The sequence below is a fragment of the Eublepharis macularius genome, chromosome 2 (genome assembly GCF_028583425.1).
Source record: "Eublepharis macularius isolate TG4126 chromosome 2, MPM_Emac_v1.0, whole genome shotgun sequence".
NCBI lineage: Eukaryota > Metazoa > Chordata > Lepidosauria > Squamata > Eublepharidae > Eublepharis > Eublepharis macularius.
The window spans coordinates 174,138,274-174,163,905 of record NC_072791.1 but is presented as its reverse complement, the minus strand read 5'-3'; the positions used below and the strand labels follow the sequence as shown (position 1 = coordinate 174,163,905).

The window sequence follows — 25,632 nt, the reverse complement described above, 5'->3', positions numbered from 1 at the left end:
TCTTTATGGAAATTACTGATCTGTGAAAGGACATTTTCCCATTTGCTTAAATGCTATATTGTCTCCAGTAGGTGGCACCATGGAATTTCTCAAAGAAGCATTCCAGCTCAACATTTCACATGGGAGTCTGTTGGGGCGAAATCAGAGCCAAACTACAAGTGACGAATGACACTTGCCTGGCAAGTGAAGAGACTCGCGTGTATTCCTCCCTGTTCACTTGCCATTCACTTGCTCTCCACTTGATAGACTGGAGTAACTTTGCTTAGGATTGCACCGTAAATGTGCTTAAAACCACATTTTTAAAAAAAATCAATGAAAGTGGATAGAAAATCCTAGCTAAAAAAGTGGTCTTCTGAGTTTCCACACCGGGGACCTATTGAACTGCAAGCACATAAATGAAAATCACACTATAGAGATTTTTGATAGGAAGAGGGGAAGCCAAAATTATGACTTTGCCAGTGTCAAGCCATGGGCGACAGTCAAAAAGAGCTGAGAACAGGAAACAAAAGTCAAGCAGGAGAGGAGCAAGCCATGGGTCAGAACCATGGACAAATCCTTTCTACCAAACTGACCTCACCTCACTGTCCTATTTCTTTTCTCAGCATGCATGCAAGGAGAAGCAAGAAGCATGGAACTCTTGGTCTACAGGCAGCAGTTCATTCCAAATGTATCAAAGAAATAGCTTCAGGAGCAGCTGCAACCTACCTAAGAGTTCAAACGCATAACTTCCTCATCTTTCCGCAGCAATCCACAAAATATGGCAGTGTCGAGGGTGAGCGAGTGACATGACTGAAAACACACTGTAAACGTGCACCAGGAATCTTAGGCAACAGCAGCTTTTGAGTGAGAGCTTCCTTTGCTCCATCACTTTATGATGGCAACCATGGAGACCTATAGTAGCCAAATGATCATTTTTATTTCCTATAATCCTAAAGCATCTTAAAGTAAGAGGTGCAATTCCTAACTTCCTATAAAAAGGCTTCCAAGATTACATGGCCATTCACAATGTAAAAATTATCTGAGCTAGTAACACGTCCTCAAAAAGAAAATTGAATGGGTTTTCTAAGGACGTTTCCCCTTTTTAAAACAGCTAAAAGTGTTGGTTACCCAGTTTCAATTAGTGAAATGGAGCGGGGTTTGAAGAGTTAAATCACTTGCTGCATGGCCCCAGTCTCAAATTATGCAAGATGTGTGTATGCAAGATGTACGTTTCACAGACTGACAGAGATCTGTGATCTCTATCATAGCTGTTTGGCCCAACTGTAGCACCCTGAGCACAGCCCTGTACTCTGTATGTATGTGGATGGAATCTTAGGGCCAAGCGACGAGTGACAAATGACACTTGCCTGGCAAGTGAACAGACTCACGTGTGTTCCTCCCTGTTCACTTGCCATTCACTTGCTCTCCACTTGATCAAGTGGAGCACTTTTAGCTTGGCTCTCAGAATCTTGGATCCAGTTTAGGCTGTCTTGGTATATTCTGAAGAATGTTGCGATGTGTGAAGGGAAAATGCATATCTCAAAAGGCAGAGGAGATGTTATGCAGTGGTACTAGAGAGCTGCAATTGGCCAAAATCCCTAGTACAGAAATTCTTGTGTGGACTCTCCCCGTTTTCATATTCCACCATGGGCCACTTCTGTGTAGAGAGCAATTCATAACTGCCATATGACGCATAAACAAGGACTTTCCTGACGAAGGATCTTTCGAACAGGGTAATGCTTTCTGTTAGCTCTTCACCAGTGTTATCCATATCTTGTCCTATTGCAGTGAAAGGATGAAGCTTGCCTTGATAGTTTGGTTACAAGTAAGGTGTCACTTGCATGGGTAATTATTAAATCCCTACAGCAGAATCTCCATGTTGGCGATAGCTTACATCCGGGAGCAGAAGTAAGGAAGAAGGGGAGGGGGAGTTATTTGCTGGCCTCTCTCAGCTTTTTCTTCCCCAGTTGACTTCTACTCATTCCAGTTGGGAAGGAGCCTGGCAGCCCTGCCAGCCTCTTACCCTCCCACCATGGCAACTGCCTTTCCATCCTTGATCCTTCCAGAGAAGGCAATGGCAGTTGCAAGAGCAGCTTGCAGCCTTCTCCCATTATCAGGGAAGGGCTGGCTACAATAAGATGGGGGCGGGGCGGGGACAGATCCTAAAGGAAGCAGGGGCAATGACAAAAATGCTACTCTGTGTTTCTCCAACAGCTCCCAGCTTCACCGCTCAGTGGCTCCCCATTCAGCTTTCTGCAGCACCTAACCCTCCTGCTGTACTTTCCTTCTTCAGGCCTTCCAGAGGTTGTAGAAGCAATCTGCATGCCAGGGAAGGCCTGGTCAGGATAGCACTTGGGAAGAGTGTCGTAGCTTGGCAGGAATAGCTCCCCCTGGCTGCACCCCCCCATCTTCTGCACAGTGGGTGTCTCCCCCCCCCCATCAACCCCAGCCTCTGCTGCTGCAGCAGCTTGCCCAGTTCCCCCCAGTCTCAGTTACTGAGAGCCAAACTACAAGTGACGCCTTACACAGGTTGGACACTTGTCAGCTTCCCTCAAGTTTTGATGGGAAATGTAGGCGCCCTGGTTTTACAGCTTGGCTCTCCATTACAGCTGCAAGACCAGGATGCCTACATTTCCCATCAAAACTTGAGGGAAGCCGACTAGTGTTCAACCTGTGTAAGACGTCACTTGTAGTTTGGCTCTGAGACTTTTCTTTCCTCCACCAGGCCCTGTGTAGTCCCTAGCCTCTGCCGTGCCAAATTTTGGGGAGTTAAATGATGCATGCACAGACCATACACTCTTCTTTGGGGCAGAGTTTAAACCCTCAATGTATTTTTATGGATTTTCTAATAGGGGGGTGGGGGGGAGAGGATCCTACAAGTTTGCTGAACCATCTGTTTTGGCTTCAAGTTGTCCCAGTCCACAGATTGAAGTATCCATACATTGGGACCACTTGAAATTAGATGTATGATAGAAAGGAGTGTTGATTCTAATCAGTGTAATTTGCCTCTTTTTAAAGGTAAGGGAGTAGGGCAATCATCCATTGAGATATTGGTGGGTACTGCTACCACTATAACTGACATACCAAGGCAGATCTGTCTTCCCAGAAAGCCTGCCTGCCCCTCAGCCCTGGAAGCTGATTCAGTCAGTCCTGTACAATTCTAGCAGAGGCAGCTCTGAGCAAGGAGGCTAACTAAGAATTGCGCCAAACCTTGTTCACCTGACTGGTGTATCATTCCAAGCATTAGGATGGGATGCCCTAAAAAGCTTTGGCAGCATGGTATCATAAAACACAATGGCATCATTGTACAGCTGGGATGAAGATGTTCTGGGTGTATAGGCTGGAACAATTGGGGAGCTGGAAAAGTGTTTTTATTTTCAGGAGTTGTTGCTTCACAGAGTTGCCAAAAGGGTTCAGCAGAGAAAATGCAGCCCTGTGGAGCTTAAGAAAGAGATTGTTCAGTATCTTTACACTCAGATGGCTAATTTAGTTACCATAGATTCCCTGTAACAGCCACACAAGGGGTGGGGGGAAAGGCATGTAATCATTCCTGTGAATTGGTCTGAAATGTCAAAGGCTTTTATTTGCGCTGTGAAAAATCCATCTATTCCCTAACGTTCAAAGGCATATCAAAATATCAAAGATCAAAAGATAAGAAGTTAGATCAGGATTAATAAGAGTAATCTTTTGTCAAATATGAGACAAACTAGATGTAATGGAGTGTCTAATTTTAACTTTAAAAGGGTGTATGTGGAAGTTAGGGGAGTGAACTCTTCCGTCAGCCCAGTCTTACTTCCCTGTCAACCCAGGTGATTTTTTTCTCCCAGCCTAGGCTGGTTTTGGTATTTTGTTCTAGGATGCAGGGAATTTTCAGCATAGGTAGCGTTCCATTCCCCTGTTGCGGAGAGTTCAGCTTGTTCTCTGAGTGCCTTCTGATGTTAAAATTAGCATGAGTAAAGTGTGCCATCAAGTCACAACTGACTCATAGGAACCTTTTAGAGTTCCACCTCATGGGGTTTTCAAGGCAAGAGATAAATAGAGGTGGTTTACCTTCCTCTTCATAGCAACCCCAAGCTTCCTTCATGGCCCTAACACTATACATGAATTTTCAAGTGACTGCTCACATCATACTTTTTTGGTCCTTTGTTAGACTGATAGCTCAACCTTTGCAAAACATCCTTTACTTAAAAGATATCCTTTTTCTCAAACTAGTCTGGCTTTACAGTTTTTCTTTGAATCACAAAATACAAGATTTGAGGTACAGAATTAGTAGATTACATCTCTTACCTTATAATGAAATCTGAAAGCCAACGGTACCGTCTTAAGCAGAGTTGCACCCTTTCTGAGCTCGTTGAGGCTTGGAAGGGCACGTCTCTGCTTAGGATGGCATTGTAATAAAAATACTCTGGAGTTCTAATAGCTGTGAGATACTCTGGTTTTTAGAAAAGAGGACAAAATGTCATATTGGCCAGAGGTTTGAACAGGTGAACAATCAGATCAAAACATGTCTTCTAGAAAGGAAGAGGTGTTTTGAACATTTCTTTTTTTCCTTTACTAGGTCTTCTGCAAATGTTTTTGAGGGCTTTTGCTTTCAGTACAGTTAACTATGGAAATGCATGCATACAGTGACAGAAGGTAGTTAATGTGGAAAGAATTGCAAAAGATAAATTTCACAGTGTTTCAAGATGTTCTGGAAGTTGCATTGATTTAGTGACTGGTTGCTTAATCATGCTGTGAAAAAAATGGTTCACAAAACTCTTCAGTATTAAAAGAATCTGATGCAATTTATTCAAGTGTATTCAATGGGACTTTAGCATTTCCCGCCAGACTATAAAAAGCAGGCAGAATCAAATCTCCAAGAATCCTAGTGCTTAAATTGAGAATCAGCTACAATTGAAGAGTCAGACTAATCGTTGTTGTATCATCCTATCTTAATAAAAATAAATGAGGGGTGAAATTGGTCAGATACATCTATTAAACATCTCTTGCCAACAACTAGTATTACTGGTCTACAAGTCAGATTGAGGCAGATGGAGCCAGGAACTTAGGATAGCCAAATGGCCTGTTGGCATATCTAGTCAATATTTCTCATGAACACAGGAAGCTGCCCATTGGTCAGTCAAAGTCACTATAATTTATCTTGACAGGCTACTCAGGTTCTCAGGTTTTGTATATTGCCTACTAGATCATTTTAACGGAGATGCCGGGGATTGAACCTAAGACTTTCTGTGTGCAAAGCCAGATGCTCTACCACTGAATTTTGGCCCCGCTTTCCCTCCCTTCCCTTTAGCATCCCCAGATCTTGGTCTCCTTCATCACCTAGTTTCCAGCCTGAAGAGAAATAGAGGAGGTAAAGACTTGGACATGTCATATTCCTTCTATTTCTTGTATGTGCGCCCTCCCAACCCCGTCTATGTATTTACCTTATGTAGAAGGGAGAAGGGGAAGGAAGAGACAGATTCCAGCAGACCAGGAAGAGGGTCCATTACTTCCCTGGTGAACCTTGTTCACACACACAGGGAGATGAGGAGGCAGAACACTAAAGTGGTAGGATGGGATGTTCCACATCAGACAGTAGGCAAAGATTTTGGAAGGTTCTCCTTTTTTAAAAATTCCCTGCAAATAAAAAGCCAGCAGAACAAGCAAGGCAAAGGGGAGAATCTTTCTCCCTGCTCTGTTAATGTTATATTTGCATGGAATTTTTATGCAAAGGAACATTCAAAGCTTGAACCCACCTCTGCCATCGCATTTCTACATTCTCCCACAGGTGTGAACCAGGGCTGACGGTCTCTCTTCTTTCTGATCTTCCTTCTGTTCCCAGTGCGAAGTCAGATGAAGGTGTTCCAGGAAAAGGAGAAATCTTGCTTCAGAGCCTGGCTTCTGCTCTGTCTCTCTCCCTACCTTTTTCCCACCCAGGAAAAGGCACAAATATAAACATGCCAGGCAGTCTTCCCTCGCTCATGACTTAATGTTTTACTCCATAGCCTTTTTGCAGGGACAAAGACCAGACATCTCAAACCACAAGGGGCCATCTCATGAATGAAATCCAGTTTTCTCATGATCTGACAGCTTTTACCATTGTTGCAACTAATTGTTTGAAAGAATGTACTGTCTTCTGAAAAAACAGGACAAAGGTCACAATAACAAAATGAAGCTAGTTCCAGAAACTTCCTCTTTACAAATCAACCCCAAATGGTGACGAATCCTTTCTTCTAAATAGGATTGGTTAATAGCTTTTGCTGAAGGAGGACTACATGGCTAAAGAGAAGAAAATCCTAGACAATAAAAGATGGATGTTAGACCAGTAAAACCAGTATTCAGCCACCATCTTGGGAGGTGCCATGAGAATCATGAATTGCTCCCCCACTTCCTTTTATAGTTGGCCAGTGGAGGAGGGTACGAGAGGACTTACATGAAATCCTAAGCAGAGTCACTTCAGTCTAAGCCCATTGATTTCAATAGGCTTAGAGTGGAGTAACTCTGTTTAGGATTTCACTGTTTGAGGCTGCACCGGCTTTGATTCTTTGAAAAGAATTATAATAAAACATCTTCATTTGCATAACACTATGCAATCTGTGTTTGTGTGGGATGATTCTTACCACTCTCTTCCATCTCATAGAAGTGAAATACTTTGGTATGTGTTTCTTTCCACTTAACCTTTTTATGTGCTGCTCTCAGCTCCAAAGACTCAAAGAAATGTAGAAGGAAGGGGGCTTGCAGTTCAAGGGCTTATACGGAGAAATTATCTCGCTCACCTTTCCTATTACGTCTATCAGCAACTTCAGGGCATGTGGATCATGGACAAGTGAATCAGTATAAAATGAACCAAGGTATGTCTTTGGATCAGCTTTATTATCCAATGCACACAAGTCAGGTCGCACTTTGAATCCATGGGAAATGCGCCCAAATGTGAAAGGAAAAGAACCACCTGGAAAGAAATATAAATTAGATCTTTAGAATGAATGAATACATCTAATAATAGCATCTTTCAGTGCTGAAATTCTTTGGGCACCAAAATGCCTCTAGAGACAACCAAAAACAATTTAAACTATGTCAACCACATTTTTTTGTTAGATATGATTCCAATGATATCAGAGTTGGCAAAGTACTCTATAAATTACTTGTTAGTGATGCAACTTTTGGGGGGAAAGTGCCTATTTTCAGTGCAAATAAGGGGCTGTTGGGGGACTCCAAAATGTCTCCTGACACCTACACTTTTCACTTTTCAGCTGCTGTTCACAGCCCTCACTTGTTCTGTACCATTTTAAAAAACACTACATTGAAATATTCCTCAGTCAGTGCTTCAACTTGGTGAATTATTTTTCACCTGAGGTGAAAAAAAATTCAACAGCTTGTATTTAAATTTAGTGCCATCAGTAAAACTGGAACAATGAATTCCTGTCCTAATTGAGATTATTATATTCTAAGGTGCAGGAAAGAAGTGACTACTTCATAAAGGTCCCTTCCCCCAGCTCATGCTAGATCCATAACATAGGATATACTGGAAATAATAACTGTTAGCAGTTATTGCACTGTAAAACACATACAGTATGCCACAAAAAGAGGATGAAAATCCACAGTGCACTAACAGAATAGAGGATCATACAGAACAGGCTATGAAATGACTTGCATGACAGATGAATGCTTAAGAGGAAGGGGGAAATCCCTATAAGGAAAATCTTTCCTAAAAGAACAAAAGCTAGGAATTTAAATGATAAGTCTTCCCCTGTTCACTATTTTCCCGTCATACTGTGAACTGAGGGAACACAGGAAAACGTATCATAAATGAGTGCCAACTCAGAGCTGTCTAGAGAAGGTGGTGTTCCCTTAAGGTTGAAGAGAGAACGAATATGCAGCAGAAGTACAGAACATCCAAGAGGAACACACAGAAGCTAAACACAGGTGAAAGGGATTTCCTTTTTCAACATCCCAATATCATTGTAGCAGAATCCTAAGCAACCCATGGATTCCTAATAGGATAATATTTTAAAATGCTATATGCAAGAATAACCTGTTTCTTTTGTTAAAGCCACAGTTGAATGTCTAACTTCTCATTTCTGGACAGTATGTGAAAATTTATGAGAAGTCATTAGAACAACTCGGTTTGCTCTGCTTCGTTTTCTGAACAATTTAATAATAAGTAAATGTTTTTTGTCGTTAAAAGTAAGAACTAGGATATACTGGAAATAACTGCTAACAGTTATACCTTCTAAACCCAGTTTCAGGTAGGTATTGTTCTGTAGTAACACAGCAGGATTTGAGTCCAGTGTCACATTAGAGACCAACAAGATTTTTCAGTGTAGGCTTAAAACTGTTGACTTAGAAGGATGGAACTCTATTTAGCATTGCACTGTTAATTTATGGGGGTAGAGTATCCTGCTTTGGGGAAGCCTTGGGATTTCTTCTAGCTATTGTCATCATCAACAACAACAACAATAATAAAAATAAAAAACAGGATCGTAAAGGATACTCACCACCGTGGGCAAAGCAAACTCTTAGTTTGGGAAACATTTCAAAAATCCCTCCCATTATCATAGAGCAAATAGCAATGGTTGTTTCCGAGGGCATGCCTAGAAGCAACAAAGAGTTTTACTACAGTAATGTTATGAGTAGAAAGTTTTCTAATTATCACATCATTTTTCATCAGAGTACAGTTTATTTGAAAAATTTCCCCCTTCTGTGGCTCAAATTGCTTACTAAGATCTTCAGAGAGGGGTTTCAAAAGGACCATCAGGCTCGAGGAAGGGGAAGGTAAGGAAAGATATTCTCTGTCAGCACCTTCCATGAGCTCTGCCAGTGAATCCAACCCTCTGACATCTTTGAAAACCATGTTACTGCAGCTGATGTCCTTATTCTCCATGATTCACTTCATAGCCTCCTCACACACTCATCCCATTTGTCCACATGACAGTCTCAAACATGTTAGCTAAGATGTGTGTTGCTACAGAATCCCAGAAAGCAAGTATGAGGTGGAGTGGGTGACTTGGAATGCAAAACTGACAGGCAGGAAATGGTGCTGAATTGAACTGTCTTCTCAAGCATTTTCTCCTGGTGGGGGTAACTTCTGTCTTGGAGTTGCACTGAAAGAAAAAATGTCTAGGAAAAAAAGCTTTGAAGCATAAGTAGGCGAGTTCCTCCTGCCTGTCACATCTATGTCTTAAATAACTGCTGCCCTTGCTTTGTAGAAACTCAATAGCAATCTACATTGTAATTCACAGGTCTGTGAACTGCCACCATTTTGTTTAGTAAGTCTCTATCCTTCCAGCTGAGCCAAGCCAAACCAAAGTCAGCCTTTCTGCAGCTGCTGAAATGTGTAAAAACCTTTCTCTTAAAGCAAATCGATTCACAGTTTCTAGGATTTTCAAATATGTTGAATTTCATAACTCAAACCTAGATTCAGGGATATCCTTAGTATCATTTCCAGTCACCCTGTTGCTCTCTCTAATTAAGCTTTTTTGCTGAAATCCAAGCTCTTAGGGCTAAAGTCTCTGGTTGTTCACATTCATCAGTGTCAGAGTTCTCAGGTTCCCATGGTTACGGCAGTCGTCTCCTAAATTTGTTGCTTCCAAGTATGCGTGGTTGGTTGCTGATACAAATGTGCTGGTAAATCTTGAGTTTTCAGGATCCACCCCCCCCCCCAGCATGAACACTTTCTGTCCCAACCATCCAATTTTTTTCTGACAAATCTGTGGCTCTGGATCTTTGTATCACACCCCGAATCAGCTTACATGAAGAACTTAATGAGATTATCATATACTGGTAGGTCACAACAACCCCCATGGAAGAAAGTGATGTTCATCTGGCCTCTAAACCAGCCATTCCTCTTTTCATTATCAGTGCAAAAGCAAGGCATTCTAGGTACATGAGACGAAGATGTAAACAAGAAACAAGTTACTGAATGATTTGTTTTCTGCAAGTAGAACTAATACGATAGTCACTTAATACATTCCTGTTAAAAACCCAGCAGTGCTTGTCTCTTTGAGAAAATGTATGGTTATTTTACTTGGAATTATGCCCCATTCTCTCTCTGCAATTGTCCCTCTCTGCTATTTCCCGGCTGCTTATGTTGATCCATGCTTAACTGCTTAATGAATTTATTTCTGGCTATTTACAGATAGGGTTGCCAGCCTCCAGGTAGTGGCTGGAGATCTCCTGGAATTACAACAGAGATCTGTTCACCTGGAGAAAATGGCTACTTTGGGGGGTGAACTTTATGGAATTATGCCCTGCCAAGGTCCTTTCCCTCCCCAAACCCCACTTTCTCCAGGTTTCTCCAGGTTTCACCCCCCAGATCTCCAGGAATTTCCCAACTTGGAGCTGGCAACCCTACTTACAGAAACATTCTCAATTGGCTCCTTAAGCAGTACCTTTTAATTTTTTTTATTTTGGCTGCAAATCAATCACTTTAAAAAAATCTTGACCATAAGTGCATAATAATTATAAAAATAAGAACATTCAGTATACTGCAGAAATAACCACTTCTTCTGAATGAGTAGCTGTGATAGTTTTTAGTAAAGCTGTTTAGTATTTGGGGGGCAGTAATACATTTCAGTCAGTCCTCTGCAGAATGTGTTAGTGCTACTGAATTAAGAAATGTAGAGTAAACTTCATAGCTACTGACCTACAAGCCAGGGAAGCCAGTATTTAGACATCCTTCCATCCATCTGCATGTCCCAGGGATGCACAAAGATGCAGCAATTTAATTGTTCAGCAGCCTTAAATGGATTAGAGAGCATTAGGCAAAAAAAAAAAAGGATTTGAAAATATATGATATTCCTGTCTATTAGAGCTATGCATTTTAAAACACAAAAGCCTTTGCTTATATTAATATTTCAGAATAAATAATCATAAGTGTAATAATTATGTAGTAAGGGAATGCTAGTTTATGCATAACATGGGTCCTGTCCTGGCAGCAAATGAGCTAAGCATTCAGGAGGGTCTACAACAGATAATCATACACATACAGGTTTAGCATGGGTAATCTTTTAGGGATAGTCTGTAAAGTGAGCATAAGATGTCATCACTCTACAAACACCACGCAACAGAAAAAAACTTATATATCCATTATAACTTCATTTTCAATACACTTTCAGAGTTTTCTTCATTTTAACAACAACAACATTCTATTTATATACCACCCTTTAGGACAACTTAATGCCTACTCAGAGCAGTTTACAAAGTATACCATTATTATCTCCACAACAAAACACCCTGTGAGGTGGGTGGGGCTGAGCGAGATTAAACAAGGGCAAGGGGTGTATTCTTTTTCAGCTAAAGCAGAGATTCTCAAGGTTCTATTCATCCCCTAATTCGGTTTCAATTGTATTCATCGGTGTGATTGCAACCATGTTGCATTAACAAATCCTTAATTTAGCCGGTTTGGGTAGTGAAAGTTCCATGATATGACTCGTGGAAATTGGTCAGTTTCAAGTCTTTCCATCTATGGTTGACCGTCCATTTTGTCATCCATGGTTCAATTCCAGACCATGCTCAAAAATGTATGAGTAAACACTTTAACAGCTGGATTCAATCCACTTGATGTAAAAAGTTTTATATGCTTTTTACCTTTACCATTGCACCATCATTATTGCTAACATTTTGCAAACCTTAGCTAATTATGAAACATTCTACCCACTGTTATTTCAGTCAAGAATAGGAGATTGTACACAGCAGTTTCCATTTTCAGAGAGGCAAGCCATGTTCGCAAAAATAAGGGATTTATTTGCCTCTTTGTTTTTTTATAAAGAATTTTATTAGAAAATTTAACCTTAATTATAAAAACATTCAAAAGAAAAAATATATTTCTAAAAAATAAAGCAAAAGAAGAAAAGAGAAGAAAAGAAGAAAAAATATTATATGAATAGGAACACACACCAATTTTCTCTTTGAAAAAGTATAATGATGTTACATATTTTATTCATTACTAACTCTAAAATTACCATAAACAATGGCTTTTCCTTTTAGGATTTGTTTGCCTCTTTGGAACTGGGAGGTGCTGTAGAGAAATTTTCAGATTTTCATGTCCAGTTTCTCACAAGGTTCTCTTGCTTAATGCTTCTTTAGATTTTGCACAGTGAGATGGCAATAGGAGAGAAAGGGGGCAGCAGTAATAGAGTTGAGAGCACTGGGAGATCTAGAGGGGCAGCAGTTGTCTCCCTTGGTCATTAACCCAGACAGTTGCTACTGACTCAAGATAGTTATAAATGCATGTGGGTTACTTATATTTATTGACTCTTCATTCCACCAACAAGGCTGCATAGAGCACCTAGTGGGTATGTATCCTGTCTTTGATTGTAAACATTGAGTGATCCAATTGTCTTTAAGCTCCTTAGAGTATGGTTTCCTTGAGTAGCCAGCTAGAGGTACATTTATCCGACTTGCTGAACTGGAATCTTAATAATGTTTCTGTTTTATCTATGCTTGTTTTTCAGAGATAATATCACTGATCTGCTGATTAACCTTAAATAGATAGATAGAGATTAAGTTATCAAGGGAGAGAGAAAGTTCTCTAGATAGAGGCAATTGTAAGATACAGTTATAGCCATAAAGAACAGAGCTTGTATCCATAAATAACAGTATTTGCCTTCCAGCAATCTGCAACACTGGGATGTCAGTGATATTTTCTCATCTCACCAATACATTTGAAATGTTTCTGCATACTGTGAGTACATTGAAAGGATGTATCAGCCCCTGCTCCTCTACACCTTCTGCCTTTTCCTGACAGAACTATAGCCATGCATTGGATTGAAGCCATTATTCAGGGAGCCCCTATTTAGGCAGATGCAAAGGAGAAGAAAGCGGATTATGTAGAGTACCATTAAAAAAATTTTGGCCTCCCTAGCATGGCAAGTAAGGATGTGGCTACAAGGGCCAAGGCCAACACCTTATAGATAGAGTGCCTGAGCTGAGCTCCTACCACCTCTTCCTTGATGGAACTGACCAACCATAATCCTCAGGTCACTGTTGCATGCATATACAGGATGTATCTACTACTAGCCAGACATCGACTACTCAACCAGCAAGGGGCTGATATGGGTATGACAAGAAAAAACAGACCAACGTCCCTGTATATTGAACCAATAGCGAAAGTTTACAACTTATACACCATTTATCTGCCTAAGAAATTAGGCGTCAATAATTATATAACAAAAAATATTTCCAAAAAGGAATTTAGCATCAGACAGGAATATCGTGATCAAGCCCGCCGATAAAGGGGGCGGCATTGTTATTTTGGACACAAGAGATCACCTTGCTGAAGTGCATCGCCAGTTGAATGACACCACAAATTATTGTCGGATCAGTTCAGATCCCACCTCCCATATCATGAGCATTATCAAAGTGGCAGTGGAAGAAGCCCTTGTTCTGGGGGTCATTACCACAGACATTCGTAAGTTTTTGATTAATTCCTATCCCCGTGTACCTTGTTTTTATATATTACCTAAAATTCATAAAGGGGGTCATCCCCCTCCAGGCAGGCCCATTGTGTCTGCGAGTAATTCGATTCTGGAGCCTCTTGCCCAATTTGTGGATCACTATTTACAACCTGCTGTGACCACTATGCCAACATATATCAAGGACACATGGGAGTTTATCAAATTAATTGAGGGGAAAATGTTACCTCCTGGGGCAATCATGCTTACTATGGATGTGACTGCCTTGTATACATCGATCCCTCATGGGGAAATTAGGAACGTGGTGGAACTGGCATTACGTCACACAGACCTTCACAATGACCTTGTAGAATTTCTCCTATCCTTGGTAGATATTTTTGTTGAGAAGAATTACTTCCAATTCCAGAGTGACTTCTTTTACCAGGTTAAGGGAGTTGCAATGGGATGCGCAGCAGCACCTTCCATTGCCAACTTATTTATGGCCAAATTGGAGGCTGATTATATTTTGAATGCCAGGGTGAATCCTTTTCATTCCAAGATTGAACTATTTAAAAGGTACATTGACGACATGTACTGTGTTTATCTTGATTGCACATCCATTGATGAATGTGTAGCATGGATGAATAGTATTGATTTGAATATCAAATTTACATCAACTAGCAGTACCGAGTGTGTCAGCTTTTTGGACATTGTCACCTTTAAAACAGAATCTAACACAATTGGCATTCACCCTTTTAAGAAGATAACAGACAGAAACTCTTACTTGCACTTCTCTTCTTACCACCCCCATCATCTTCGGCACAATTTGCCCTATGGTCAGTATTTAAGGTTGAAAAGAAATGCCACCCATCCTGAGGATTTCTGTTCTGCCAAGGAGTCCTTAAGTAGAGATTTCCTCTTGAGAGGCTATCCAGCAGAGGTGGTCAGGAAGGCAGAACAGAGGGCAACTGTGCGGTGCAGATCAGACTTGTTTAGAGACCATAAGTTAAAGATGGATGCATCCCTGAGATGGGCAGTGGACTATACCCACTTGGCCAAGGGCATCAACAATATCATAAAGAAACATTGGCACATTGTGAGCCATATACCAGGGTGTGCACAGTTACCAACCATAGGTTTTCGCCGCATGACAAACCTTAGAGACAGGTTGGTTCATTCTCGCTTTGTCAATATTGAGGCTGATACTCAGAGACCAGTAGGACATCTCCGGTGTGGAAGATGCAAAGTATGCAACTTGGCAGCTGTAGGGTCTACTTTCAAGGTGACCTCCTCAGGTAGGGAAATTTCCCTTAGACATTTTTCCACATGCAGCACTAGTAGGGTGGTCTACATTATTGAATGTACTTGCCCACGTATTTACGTTGGCAGTAACAGTAGACCTGTCAAAATACGCATTCAAGAACACATTTCTCATATTAGAAATGATCAGAGGGAAGCACCCCTCACGCCACATTTCATTGAGCATCACAGGAATGAAAGGGAATTTAGATACTCAGTCCTGGAGGAACTTAAGACAGACAGGTCTAAGGATCTAAATAAAGAACTCAGGAGAAGAGAAGCCTTTTGGACCTTTGAGTTGAATTGTTTAGGGCCATTAGGGCTCAATTCAGGTATTGATTACTCGGGCTTTGTTTGAATTGTTTGCACATACTAATGGGATAAGGACTATATGGTTATTGTGACTGAGGAGTTGGGGAGCTTTAAGACTTCATAGCATAGGATCCTTTAATAGTCTGTAATTAGGATACTTGTTAACAGTTGTTGACCAAGCAGGGAATGCGGTCGGGAACTTTTGTCAAGCTGTAAAAGAGTGAGTATCTTTGGGGGCAAGAATGCAATAGTTTATGAGAATATTGCCATATCATGTATGTGATTTTTTGCAGTTAATTCCCGTGATCAAGAAACTTTGAAACAGGAGGATACCCGGAATCCTGTTGGGAAAATTACTGGCTATTCACGTCTTTGGCAACATATCACCATCATCATATGGACTCTTTTCATATTCATGACCAGGAGTCACAGTGTATTTTAAAGCTCCAGTCTGGACTTATTTAGCAATTACAATAGGAATCATTGTGTAGGCTCCAGTGTATTGTGAGGAGCCAATTATTTTGTTCAGCTCCTTTGTTTCTTTTTGGAAATATTTTTTGTTATATAATTATCGACGCCTAATTTCTTAGGCAGATAAATGGTGTATAAGTTGTGAACTTTCGCTATTGGTTCAATATACGGGTATGTTGGTCTGTTTTTTCTAGACATCGACTACTAGCTAGTTACTGAACTTACCTTCAGCTTAAAAAAAATTGTTTGAGTCCAGCATAGCTGAGACAATTTTCACCCCAATCCTACGTTCTTTATTTTTCTCAGTAAAAGATGAGTCATCATTTTTACACCTATAGTTTATAACTCTGTTATTGCCGTGGAGAACTTCTACAGCCTCTGATGCACCTTCTTAGAAATGAGGGAATACCTACTTACAGCATAGACTGGAAAGAGTTCAGGGACATTCAAGTCCCAGTTGTTGATATGAGATCCTATCTGCACGCCAGGGAATCCAAGCTCCTTCACACACCGATGCATTTCGTTCACAGCCAGGTCTGGAGCTTGCATGGGGAGCGTGCCTAGGCCAATGAATCTCTTTGGGTACTTCCTTACAGTAGCAGCTAAATCATTATTTAATAATTGGCAGAGATCTAGAGTATCTTGTGGTTTGGCCTAGTAAGAATGATGAGAAGAATAATGCATTAAAATGTGGCTCTTAAGTTGGAAGGAAACACAAACATAGAAACATGAATCTGGTCATGTAGATCAACGCCCTGCAGGACATTCACAGCTACCTCCCCAATCCCTCCGTGACCCCTGCTCAATGTCCAAAATACAAAGGTAGTTTGTATAAATAGCCTTCAGATGGAAAGAGGTTTAGGAAAAAACGCAATAGAGAAGATAGATATTGTCATGCTGGTTAAGTAAGCAACAAAATGGACCTGCAATTAGTTTGCCAACTCTAGGTTGTAAGTTCCTGGAAATCTGGGGGTAGAACCTGGGGAGGGTGGGGTTTGGGGAAAGAAGGGAGTTTAGCAAGGTATAATGCTATGCAGTCCACCCTTCAAAGCAGCCATTTTCTCCAGGGGAATGGATTTCTCTGATCTGGAGATCATTTATAACCCTGGGAGATCTCCAAGCCCCACCTGGAAGTTAGCAAGCCTACTTATAGCCAAGATAAACCAGTAAAAAGAGAAAGTCTCAGACTTCTGAAATTAGAGTTGCCAGGTCTCCTTATCCTTCCAGTGTGTGTGTGTGGGGGGGGGGACCCAGTGCTTACCTTCCCTGTATTTAGGGACTCTCCCACATGCACGGCCTGTGCTGGCATGATGATGTCGCTTCTCAGAAGTGATGTCATCATGCAAGGCTGGGAGCACACGTGTGCTTTGCTGTGGGCTGATTTTGGGCCCCAAATGGGCCCAATCTGACCTGTTTGGGGCCCAGATCAGCCTGCTGCAAATGGTGGGAGCAGTCTCAGGGCAGCGCAAGGACATTAGTGACATCATTGGTAAGGGGCGTGTGTGAAAGGTGGGAGTGGGGGATCCCAGCTGGGGGAATGGGATCACTACAGTCTGAAATCCTTCCACTTGGAAGTCTCACATAGTTTTACAAGTCCTCTTAAACTATTACAGGCCTCTCTCTGTTTTTGTTTGCCCATTTCTTTCAGCTAAATTTACTTTCCTTTTATTTTTGAAACCTTTCAACAGTCTTGCTGTTTTCTGTGCCAACAGTTCCAAGTTAAGCTTATTTATACTCAGTCATGGTTATTTATTTATGTTTTATTTTTTTGACATTCATCTCCTAAAGCACCTTATAGCAATAAACAGACAACCCTGCCCTCATGCTTACATGAGAGGGGAAGGTAGTTAATATATAACTGCTCTTTGCTCCCTTCTTTTCTCACAGTTTTAAAAACCTTAATGTAGCCCTGATTGAAGTTTGTTCAAAAATAAAAGTCTAACTTTGCAGTTTTCCAAAACATTAAATTATGAATGTGTGGCATTTGTTCCCTTCTCTCATTAACTGACTGCCTCTCAGAAGACAGCTGAACTAATTGCAGTGATGAGATCCAATAAGTGAAAGGTATTTGTTTGTAAACACAGTCACCCCCTTCTAAGTCAGTTGAATTCAACTGGATTGCACTGCTAGAGGATTGCATTGCTACAGCCTCCTAAAACACCTTTAAGAGTTGTGCAGACTGATTTCATGCATGTTTACTTACTCTCCCAGGTAAGTCTGCATAGAATTGTAGCCTTAGTTGCTGGTTTTCTCTTAAGGCATGTTCACTAGTTAAATATACTTCAGAATAAAATATGAAATACAAAATCACTAGCAAGGAGTAATATAGAGTGACTAGATTTATGGGAGAATTATAAATAGAGGTGGGCACGAACTGTGAAAAAACCAAACCATGCGGTTCATGGTTCATGACATTTTCACGAACTTCCACAACTTGGGGCAAGTTCATGAACCAGTTCGTGGTTCATGGGGTTTAAATGTCCCTTTCCAGCCGCTTAGCAGCGGCAGGGAAAGGGGCATTTAAACCCCCAGATCAGTTGCTCGTTGGAGAGATCCCCAATGAGCAACTGAGCATTTAAACAATGGGGCTGTTAAATGGCCGCTCTGGCCGCAGCTGGCCAGCCAAGCCCCGCCTTGGCCACAGTTTAAATGGCCATTTCCCTGCTGCTCTGAGTGGTGGGGAAATGGTCATTTAAACAGCAGGGCTTGGCTAGCTGGCCTGGAACTCTCGGCTGGCCAGCCAAGCCCTGCTGTTTAAATTATCAGCTTCTTCTGAAAGCCCACACTTTTGTATTTATATTGCCAAGTTTTTATATAATTATATATTTATATAATTATTTTTACAAAGTGGTGTGTTTTGTGTATGATACTCACTTATGTTTTTATAAGTCTGTACTGGTTATTAACTGTAAATAAATAATCTGATACTCTGATACTCTGATGAGCTGCTTGTCAAGGATCTCCCCGACAAGCAGCTGATCTGCGGGTTTAAATGCCCCTTTCCCTTCTGCTTTGCAGCAGCACGGAAAGGGGCATAGGTGTTAAAATGAACCAAACTAACCAGCAGACCAGTTCATGAAAGTTTGTGGAAATGAGCTTCCATGAACTGCTGATTCGCGAACCACAAACCGGGCTGGTTCGTGGTTTTTTTTTTTGGTTTGTATTCCGGTTCGTGCCCATCTCTAGTTATAAATCACAAGGCTTTCTTTATCCACCTGCTACTTCAAAGGACTGCAAACTTTGTGCTTGCACCTTCAAAAATATTCACATTTGTCTGCATTATCAGACAAGTTTTGCAAAGCCCATTTGTCTAGCAAAGACACGTTTATATTTAGATTTAAGCTTTGTGTTTACATGCACATCATCACTTTCATTCATTTGTTCAACTAGCATAGGAAGACATCTTAACAGTTAATAGCAATATTGACCCAAACTTTCACTTTTTATAAAAGTTCCTCTCAAGGGAAACCATTTATACTCTAATGAGCAGAATGTTCTCAGAATAGAAGACATTATTACTGGAAGCAACAGAACATTTTAAAAAGAAGACATTCTTGGATGATAAAATAAATCCATAGTGTCTGGTGAATTTATCCTTCATACAACTTCTGATTTACCCATAGTTGTCTTATCTGGTATCCTGGGCTTTGTATCTGACTATTTTCTTGCATTTCATGGCTATTTTCAAAAATCAAATAATGTTATAGAAACAATGTGGCTATCAGTGTTTTATATCGTATGTGGATTTGTTTTCATCAAAATGTTGAAAATATGGAATATTATAGATTTTATAAAAAGGAACCTCTAACCACTAATGGTACCTATAAAAGTGTATGAATGCATTTCCTTCGAATATTTTATAACAAGATTTTATCTTCTGTTTGCTTGGGATCTATAAATATTGTCCTAATTTTGATAATCTGTTGTTCCTAAGAAAACATTTTTTTTTCTAATGCAAGCAATCTTATTGATAGATGTTATCTTACAATTTCATGCTGTTACATATGTGGTAGCTAGGGTTCCCAGGTGCCCACTGGTGGCAGGCAAACTCTTGGGCATTTAACCCCTCATCTGCTGATTGCCCAGAGATCAGCGGGAGGGGGCAAGCTCTCAAGAGTTTGCCCTCCACCAGCAGGCACCTCAGGAATGCACGCCATATGCACTCTCAACAGATGTGGTGACATCACTTCCAGAAGTGACACCATTGCGCTGCCCGTGGGAGTGTTCTCGCGCTTTGTTTGGGGCCAATTTGGGCCCCAAACAGGCTGAATCAGCCTCGTGAGGAGCTCAGGAGTGCTTGCCTGGCCACTGTGGTGACGTTACGTCTGGAAGTGACATCATCGCATTAGCTCCTGGGCATACACGCGCAAAGAGGAACCTTGTGCTGCACACTAGGTAAGTGCCAGGGACTCCACCTTCCCGGTGGGAGGTGAGAGAGACCTGGCAACCCTGCTATCATGTGCCTGAGCATACGGGTTCAATGACCTCACAAACAGCTAAATTCTTTTGCTGGAACTTGTTCATACTTTGAATCCCAACCCATTATCTTTTTTTTCACAGGGTCTGTTAAAATGAATCAGAATGCAGGAGGTCTCCTGGGCTATAGGAAGAGAGTATTAGGACAAAGAAGGAAGAGCAGAACGTCTTTTGCAGTGCAGTCTTGAGCAAAGTTATACCTTTCTAAGCCATTGAAGTCAGTGGTGGGCTTAGATAGGGGCACCTTTGTTTAGGAATATACTGTTAGAAGCCTCATGTAGACTACTTCTGATTTTCCAGTCTTTAGCAAATACCACTTGTATGGTTTCAATCAATTAGAGAGAACCAGAATACTTTTTAAAAACGATTCCTAAGATCATCTGAATAAAGCACTACATTTTACCCTCTAAGAGCAATGTTTTGGCATGCAGATTTCTATTTCGTTTCACTCTAGGTAACTGATTAATCAGAAGGGCTCCTGCCCCCAATGCTGAGTTTGTTTCTGTTTGAGTTTAGCAATACATATTGCAGTAATTGTTTTCATGGACTTACCCAATAGCTAAACATGGCAGGAACTGTAGATAGAGCCTGGACAGTGACTCCTATGGAGCAAAGTACAACTGATCAAAAAGATGGAAATGGCACTGGGATCCCACACACTGGGTTAGGCCATGTTGACAATATCTGGCATCTACGGGGCAGTTCAATGTGCACTTCTTGCCACTGGATTAACATAATCACAATGCAATGCATCTTTTCAAAATGCTTACTTCAGCTCTTCGAATCTTACAGTTCAATTAATAATGTATTTTAAATTCAATAATTAATAGATTCCAACCTGACCTGGATAGCCCAGGTGAGCCTGGTCTTGTCAGATCTCAGAAGCGAAGTAGAGTCGGTCTTGGTTAGTAATTGGATAGGAGACCTCCAACAAAGACCAGGGTTGCAGAGGCAGGCAATGGCAAACCACCTCTGTTAGTCTTTTGCCATGAAAACCCCACCAAGGGTTGCCATAAGTCAGCTATGACTTGAGAGCACTCTCTATTACTAATTAATAGAATTCACAAACCACTTGTTCTAGAATAGCTGTATAACAGATAATGGTCTGGTGTGGGGAGATAAGCAGTTTGAAGACTGGGTTGGGTCCTGTGCAGGCCAAGGACTATGTGAGAACCACACATGGATCACTGATCTTCCCAGCTTTCCCCTCCCTCCAGCAGCCCTTTCCAGCCCTGGGAAAGTTTATTCCTGGAGCTGTTGGAGCAATAGTAATTCAGGTTGGGAGGCTGCAGTGGAGAGGGGGACCATTGCTCTTCTCACTACAGCCTCCTTACTCACATGGCTATAACTTCCATGCGGATCCCACTTTCACAACAATATCAACGTTGGAAATGGCTGCTGAGGGTGGGGGGTGGGAAGAGGAAAGCTGAGAAGATCAGTGAATGTCTGTCAGCACCATGTGCTGATGGAGTACAGAATCCAGTCCTGTACTCTTTATTATATAGCTCTTACAGTAGCTCTTAAAGGAACCTGATTTCCTTTAGAAAGCAGATTAATGAATAACTCTTACAAAGCAATCTTCCACCAGTGAATTGTTCTTCAAGAAACAAACCTATTGTTTCAGCAGCACATCTTGTTCTGAACAAGACTGCAAATCCAACGGAAGATTTCTTTACTAAAATGTTTGGGTGCAAAACTGCTGTTGCTATTCTCCTTCCAAACAAGTTTTTTAAAAATTAAAACCCCTACATTATAAAATGCAAAAGAAAGCCTGTTCCCACTTCCATCAATGCACTGTTAAAACTGTTGAGATTAACCCTGCCAAGTCCAGGAAATCCTTTTTTATATAATAAAAACAATATTTTGTTGTTGATGCTTTAAAGCAGCATGTGAAAGTGGTAGCACTGGCGATGAAGTTCGACACGGTCATGATCGCAGTGGACCACCCACGATCTGGAACCCAGACTTTCTATTGTGGCTGAATGACTGTGTTGTAAAATATGAGAGAGGACAAATCTCTTGTACCTTTCAAAATGGGCAGAAGCAAGAACTTTGGGAAATGTAGCTTTCCTGACACCTGCTGAAACGCCCATCTAGACAATTACGGGAAAAGAACCCTTTGCTTTTTTCACGGGGTCACAGTGTCTCTGAAGTCAGGATGACTTAACACCAGGCAGATGGCAATTTTGATGTGATAGTTTACTTTTATGTACCTTGATTTCCTCTACCATAAATAAACAAGAGTCCTGGAACATTTATTTATTTATTTATTTGCTTGCTTGCTTGCATTTATATTCTGCCCTCCCCACATCAGCAGGCTCAGGGTGGAGTACATTTCATAGCATTTCAATCTTAAAGGTTAACAAGTTTTTATTCTCTCATGAGCTTTTGAGGGAATGTAATTTAATCATCTTGAGTTCTTTTTGGGAGGGGAGACAGATTAGCTGATGATCCATTCCTTCTGTTTCCACTCTTTGATCAGCTTACCTTACAGACAGTGTGTTAGTAAAGATCGAGGCTGTTAGAATATTTACTGCTGTAATAATAGAACCATTGACTTTTGGTCCCTGATACCGCCTGAGTCTTTTAACACTTTCTGGTCGTTCAAATATTCAGCCAAGGGACTGTTTTGTCTATAATGTATATCATATGTAACTCCTTTTCACTTGTCACAATTTATCATTTGAACAAAATTCTCATATGAAAAGGTTTCAGATATATGTAGGATCCCTATCATCTGACTTACTCCTTAGTATGTGCAGACTGGCTAATGATGGCCAAACTACATATTACATGTAATTGTAGCCTTTTGCATCCCCTATTACCAAATACTTTTCACTGGAAGATAGCAAAACCTGGGACCTTCAGCACTTGAATTTTGCATGCTAACCAGCATAGTATGGATGAACAATATCTTTCAGCAAGGTTTTGATGTACTGTCAAACAAAAGCAAGGCATGGTGATAACACCAAGCCAAGCTTCGAGTAAGGGAAGATCTACCCAACTATTGGCTAAATTATTTGAAGTTATCCAAGGCCCCTTATTAGTAACAAAATTAAAATTTCAGCAGTCCAGCATTAAGTTTTAATAAACCCTTGGCTTAACTCTAACACTACCTTGAACTACCCATACTCCATCCCCAAAGAAATGCACATGCTGAGCTGGTGTTTCCCTAAAGTTATTTGGTATCACCCTTGTATAAAAGACTGTGTGTATATTAGATAAGGCCTGGTGTGAGCCATATTGCCGCTAACACACCCTCAAGGAATTCTACCCTCTTATTTCAACACAGCTGTTGAAACCAGCAGTATTGCCTGCCCCATGCCAACACTGATTCATTGCTTCTCTTTTGCAATATTAGAACATCACTATGTGAGCCAGAACACACACACACAAAAGACCTAGAAAACAGCAGAGAGGTGGATTCAGAGGGAAAAGAACTTGCCCTTTTATGTTTTCATTATGGATAACCTTATACATTGTCACAAATCTGGAACAGTTGCAAATAGACTTCAGAATTTCCTTCTCAAATGAGCAACACAGTGCTACAGCTTGGAGTGAGTGGCACAAAGTGGGGACCAGATTGCAATCTTATCTGATTGCTGATAGGATGGTGGCTGCTATCTGCATAAACAGCAGATCATCATTGCAATAGAGTCTGCCCACATCATAATCTTGCTCTCTAAAAGTGCAAAGTAAACACACTCATCTCTGATCTCTTACTGCAAATGGATCTGTCTCTAAGGGGTTGGCCTAAATTGACCTATGTGGTGGAAACTAGGGCCTTTGTCAGGGAATGTTAATGTTCTTCAATGGGTGTTAATGGTTATTGTATGGGTAGTACCTGATTGGTTCATCTGTTTAATCCGAACCTCTGGATCCCAGCAATTCTCTTGAATAACTCTGAAAACCTTTCCATCTTTTGTCATTTTAGCCTCTCCCTGTAAAATGTAAACAATACAATACAAATTTTGCATTTTTAGTCTATTGTTTATTGTGGTTTTCAGATGTTATCTTTGTGGAGTAGTAATTGCTGCACCACAGCTGTTTTACTCAGGTAATGTCAGAAGCCCTGGGTTTATAGGATTTTATGTGCTAGCTCATTCCCAGTTCCCTTGGATTTCTTCCATGTGACTGAGCAGTTCACATGTTACTGTCATAATGCAGGAGAGAACCATGTTGGAACTACCAGTCTAGAGTGGAAGATGGTGCAAATTTATTCATAGCCCATTTCATGAGTAGTGTTTTGTGTCCTGGTATTATAAATGGGTTAGCTGAATAAAGATGTCTTCCGAAGATAGGATTTATCCAATCCTAGGACTATCTAATCTAGTGTTCAGCAACAATGGTTTGTTTTTTTTTTTGCATCATGGAATAGATGAAATAATAAAGTGAGCATGTGTAATTCATTTCTTTTTCACTGATTAACTCATGATCTGCCACATATCTGGACTCAAGCAGCATAGTTTAGAGACCGTAGAGAGTGGATTCCAAGCAAACCTAGACTTGAATATTTCTTAGAAATTAGTTACTTGCTATGGGAAGTGCTTAAGTTACATGGCTTTCTATATTGAAATAAAGTGTTGGACTAAGTGCTCTTGAGAGCAATTGTATGCAGGTCTTCTCAGAAGTAAATACAATTTTACTCAATTAATTTTACCCCCAGAAAAGTGTTTTTGCAGCCCTTGTGTACCCTTATACCTCTGTGTTGCAGTTCATGGGATTCCTTAGCAGTTCAGAATAAATGTCAAAACCATGCCATTTTTAACCATGAATACGTTATTATCCTCCTGCATAATTCAAAACTGATAAATATTTGAAAGCCTCCATTCCTCCCTCCCATTCCTAGCTATGACTTTGCTTTGACAGCCTGCCAGAATGACTTGGCAGCAGTGTCACACTTCCAGAAAATGACTCCAAATAACACAGGCTGTAATTACAATGGCACCATCCAAATTCCTAGGGCAAATACCTTTAAAGAACTGATTTTACAAAGTGGCAGGAGGAAAGAATTTAACCTTCTGTTCCTGTATACTTTGAACACTGAACTGACTATTTGACTGTTACATAATAGGCAACACATTGCTTAGGAGGACAGGATCTTTCCTCGTGGGATCAAGCATTTTGTTACATAAAAATAGATGTGGATTTGTTTTATTGTTATTGATGAGAATATTTGGGCAAACAGAGCAGTTCTTTCCTGGCAGATGTTTATATGAAATCATATATGCACTTTCTTATATTAAGTACTGAAATCAATGCTAGAAAGAGTGTGATTTCTCCAAGGGATTTTCTTAACACCTCCCCCCCCCCCAAATTAATGCAGACTGCAGCAAGATAAATAATAGCCCCCTCTAATGGCCTCAAGGGGTGTGCTGTGAGATGGAATCTCCAATGAGCAATGTCCTAATTAAAGAACAACAACTCCCCCACTCCATCTGCATTAATGACAAGCAGACTGTGTGTGCCAAGCCCAGTGCAGAATACAAGTAACCTGCTTATATCAATTAGATAGGCCAATAGCATTTAATTCATTGTAAAAAGCATAAGCCAAACCTTCAGATGCATATTGCCATCATTAATAAGTGTGCAAAAATGCACATGAGCTAGACAAACGTGTAAACTAAGAACTTGTTTGTCTGGAACTGTATTTGAAGTTAATTTGGAGCTGATTCTCAAAGGCTTTGCAGTAATAATTGCTAGACACATGGAAGAAGAGAAATTA

General features: G+C 40.7%; 1 protein-coding gene across 1 annotated transcript in view; it reads right to left on the bottom strand.

Annotated features, from left to right (window-relative positions):
• The window catches only part of ACMSD (aminocarboxymuconate semialdehyde decarboxylase), a 46,872-nt gene that overhangs the window by 8,930 nt on the left and 12,310 nt on the right, over positions 1-25,632 (bottom strand). Inside the window, exons 3-8 of the mRNA XM_054972536.1 lie at positions 23,752-23,848; positions 20,460-20,509; positions 15,849-16,085; positions 10,601-10,694; positions 8,454-8,549; positions 6,735-6,907 (exon numbers count right to left, since the gene is read on the bottom strand). Of these exons, the coding sequence (XP_054828511.1) occupies positions 6,735-6,907; positions 8,454-8,549; positions 10,601-10,694; positions 15,849-16,085; positions 20,460-20,509; positions 23,752-23,848 (747 nt within the window). The remainder of the gene's footprint in view (positions 1-6,734; positions 6,908-8,453; positions 8,550-10,600; positions 10,695-15,848; positions 16,086-20,459; positions 20,510-23,751; positions 23,849-25,632) is intronic.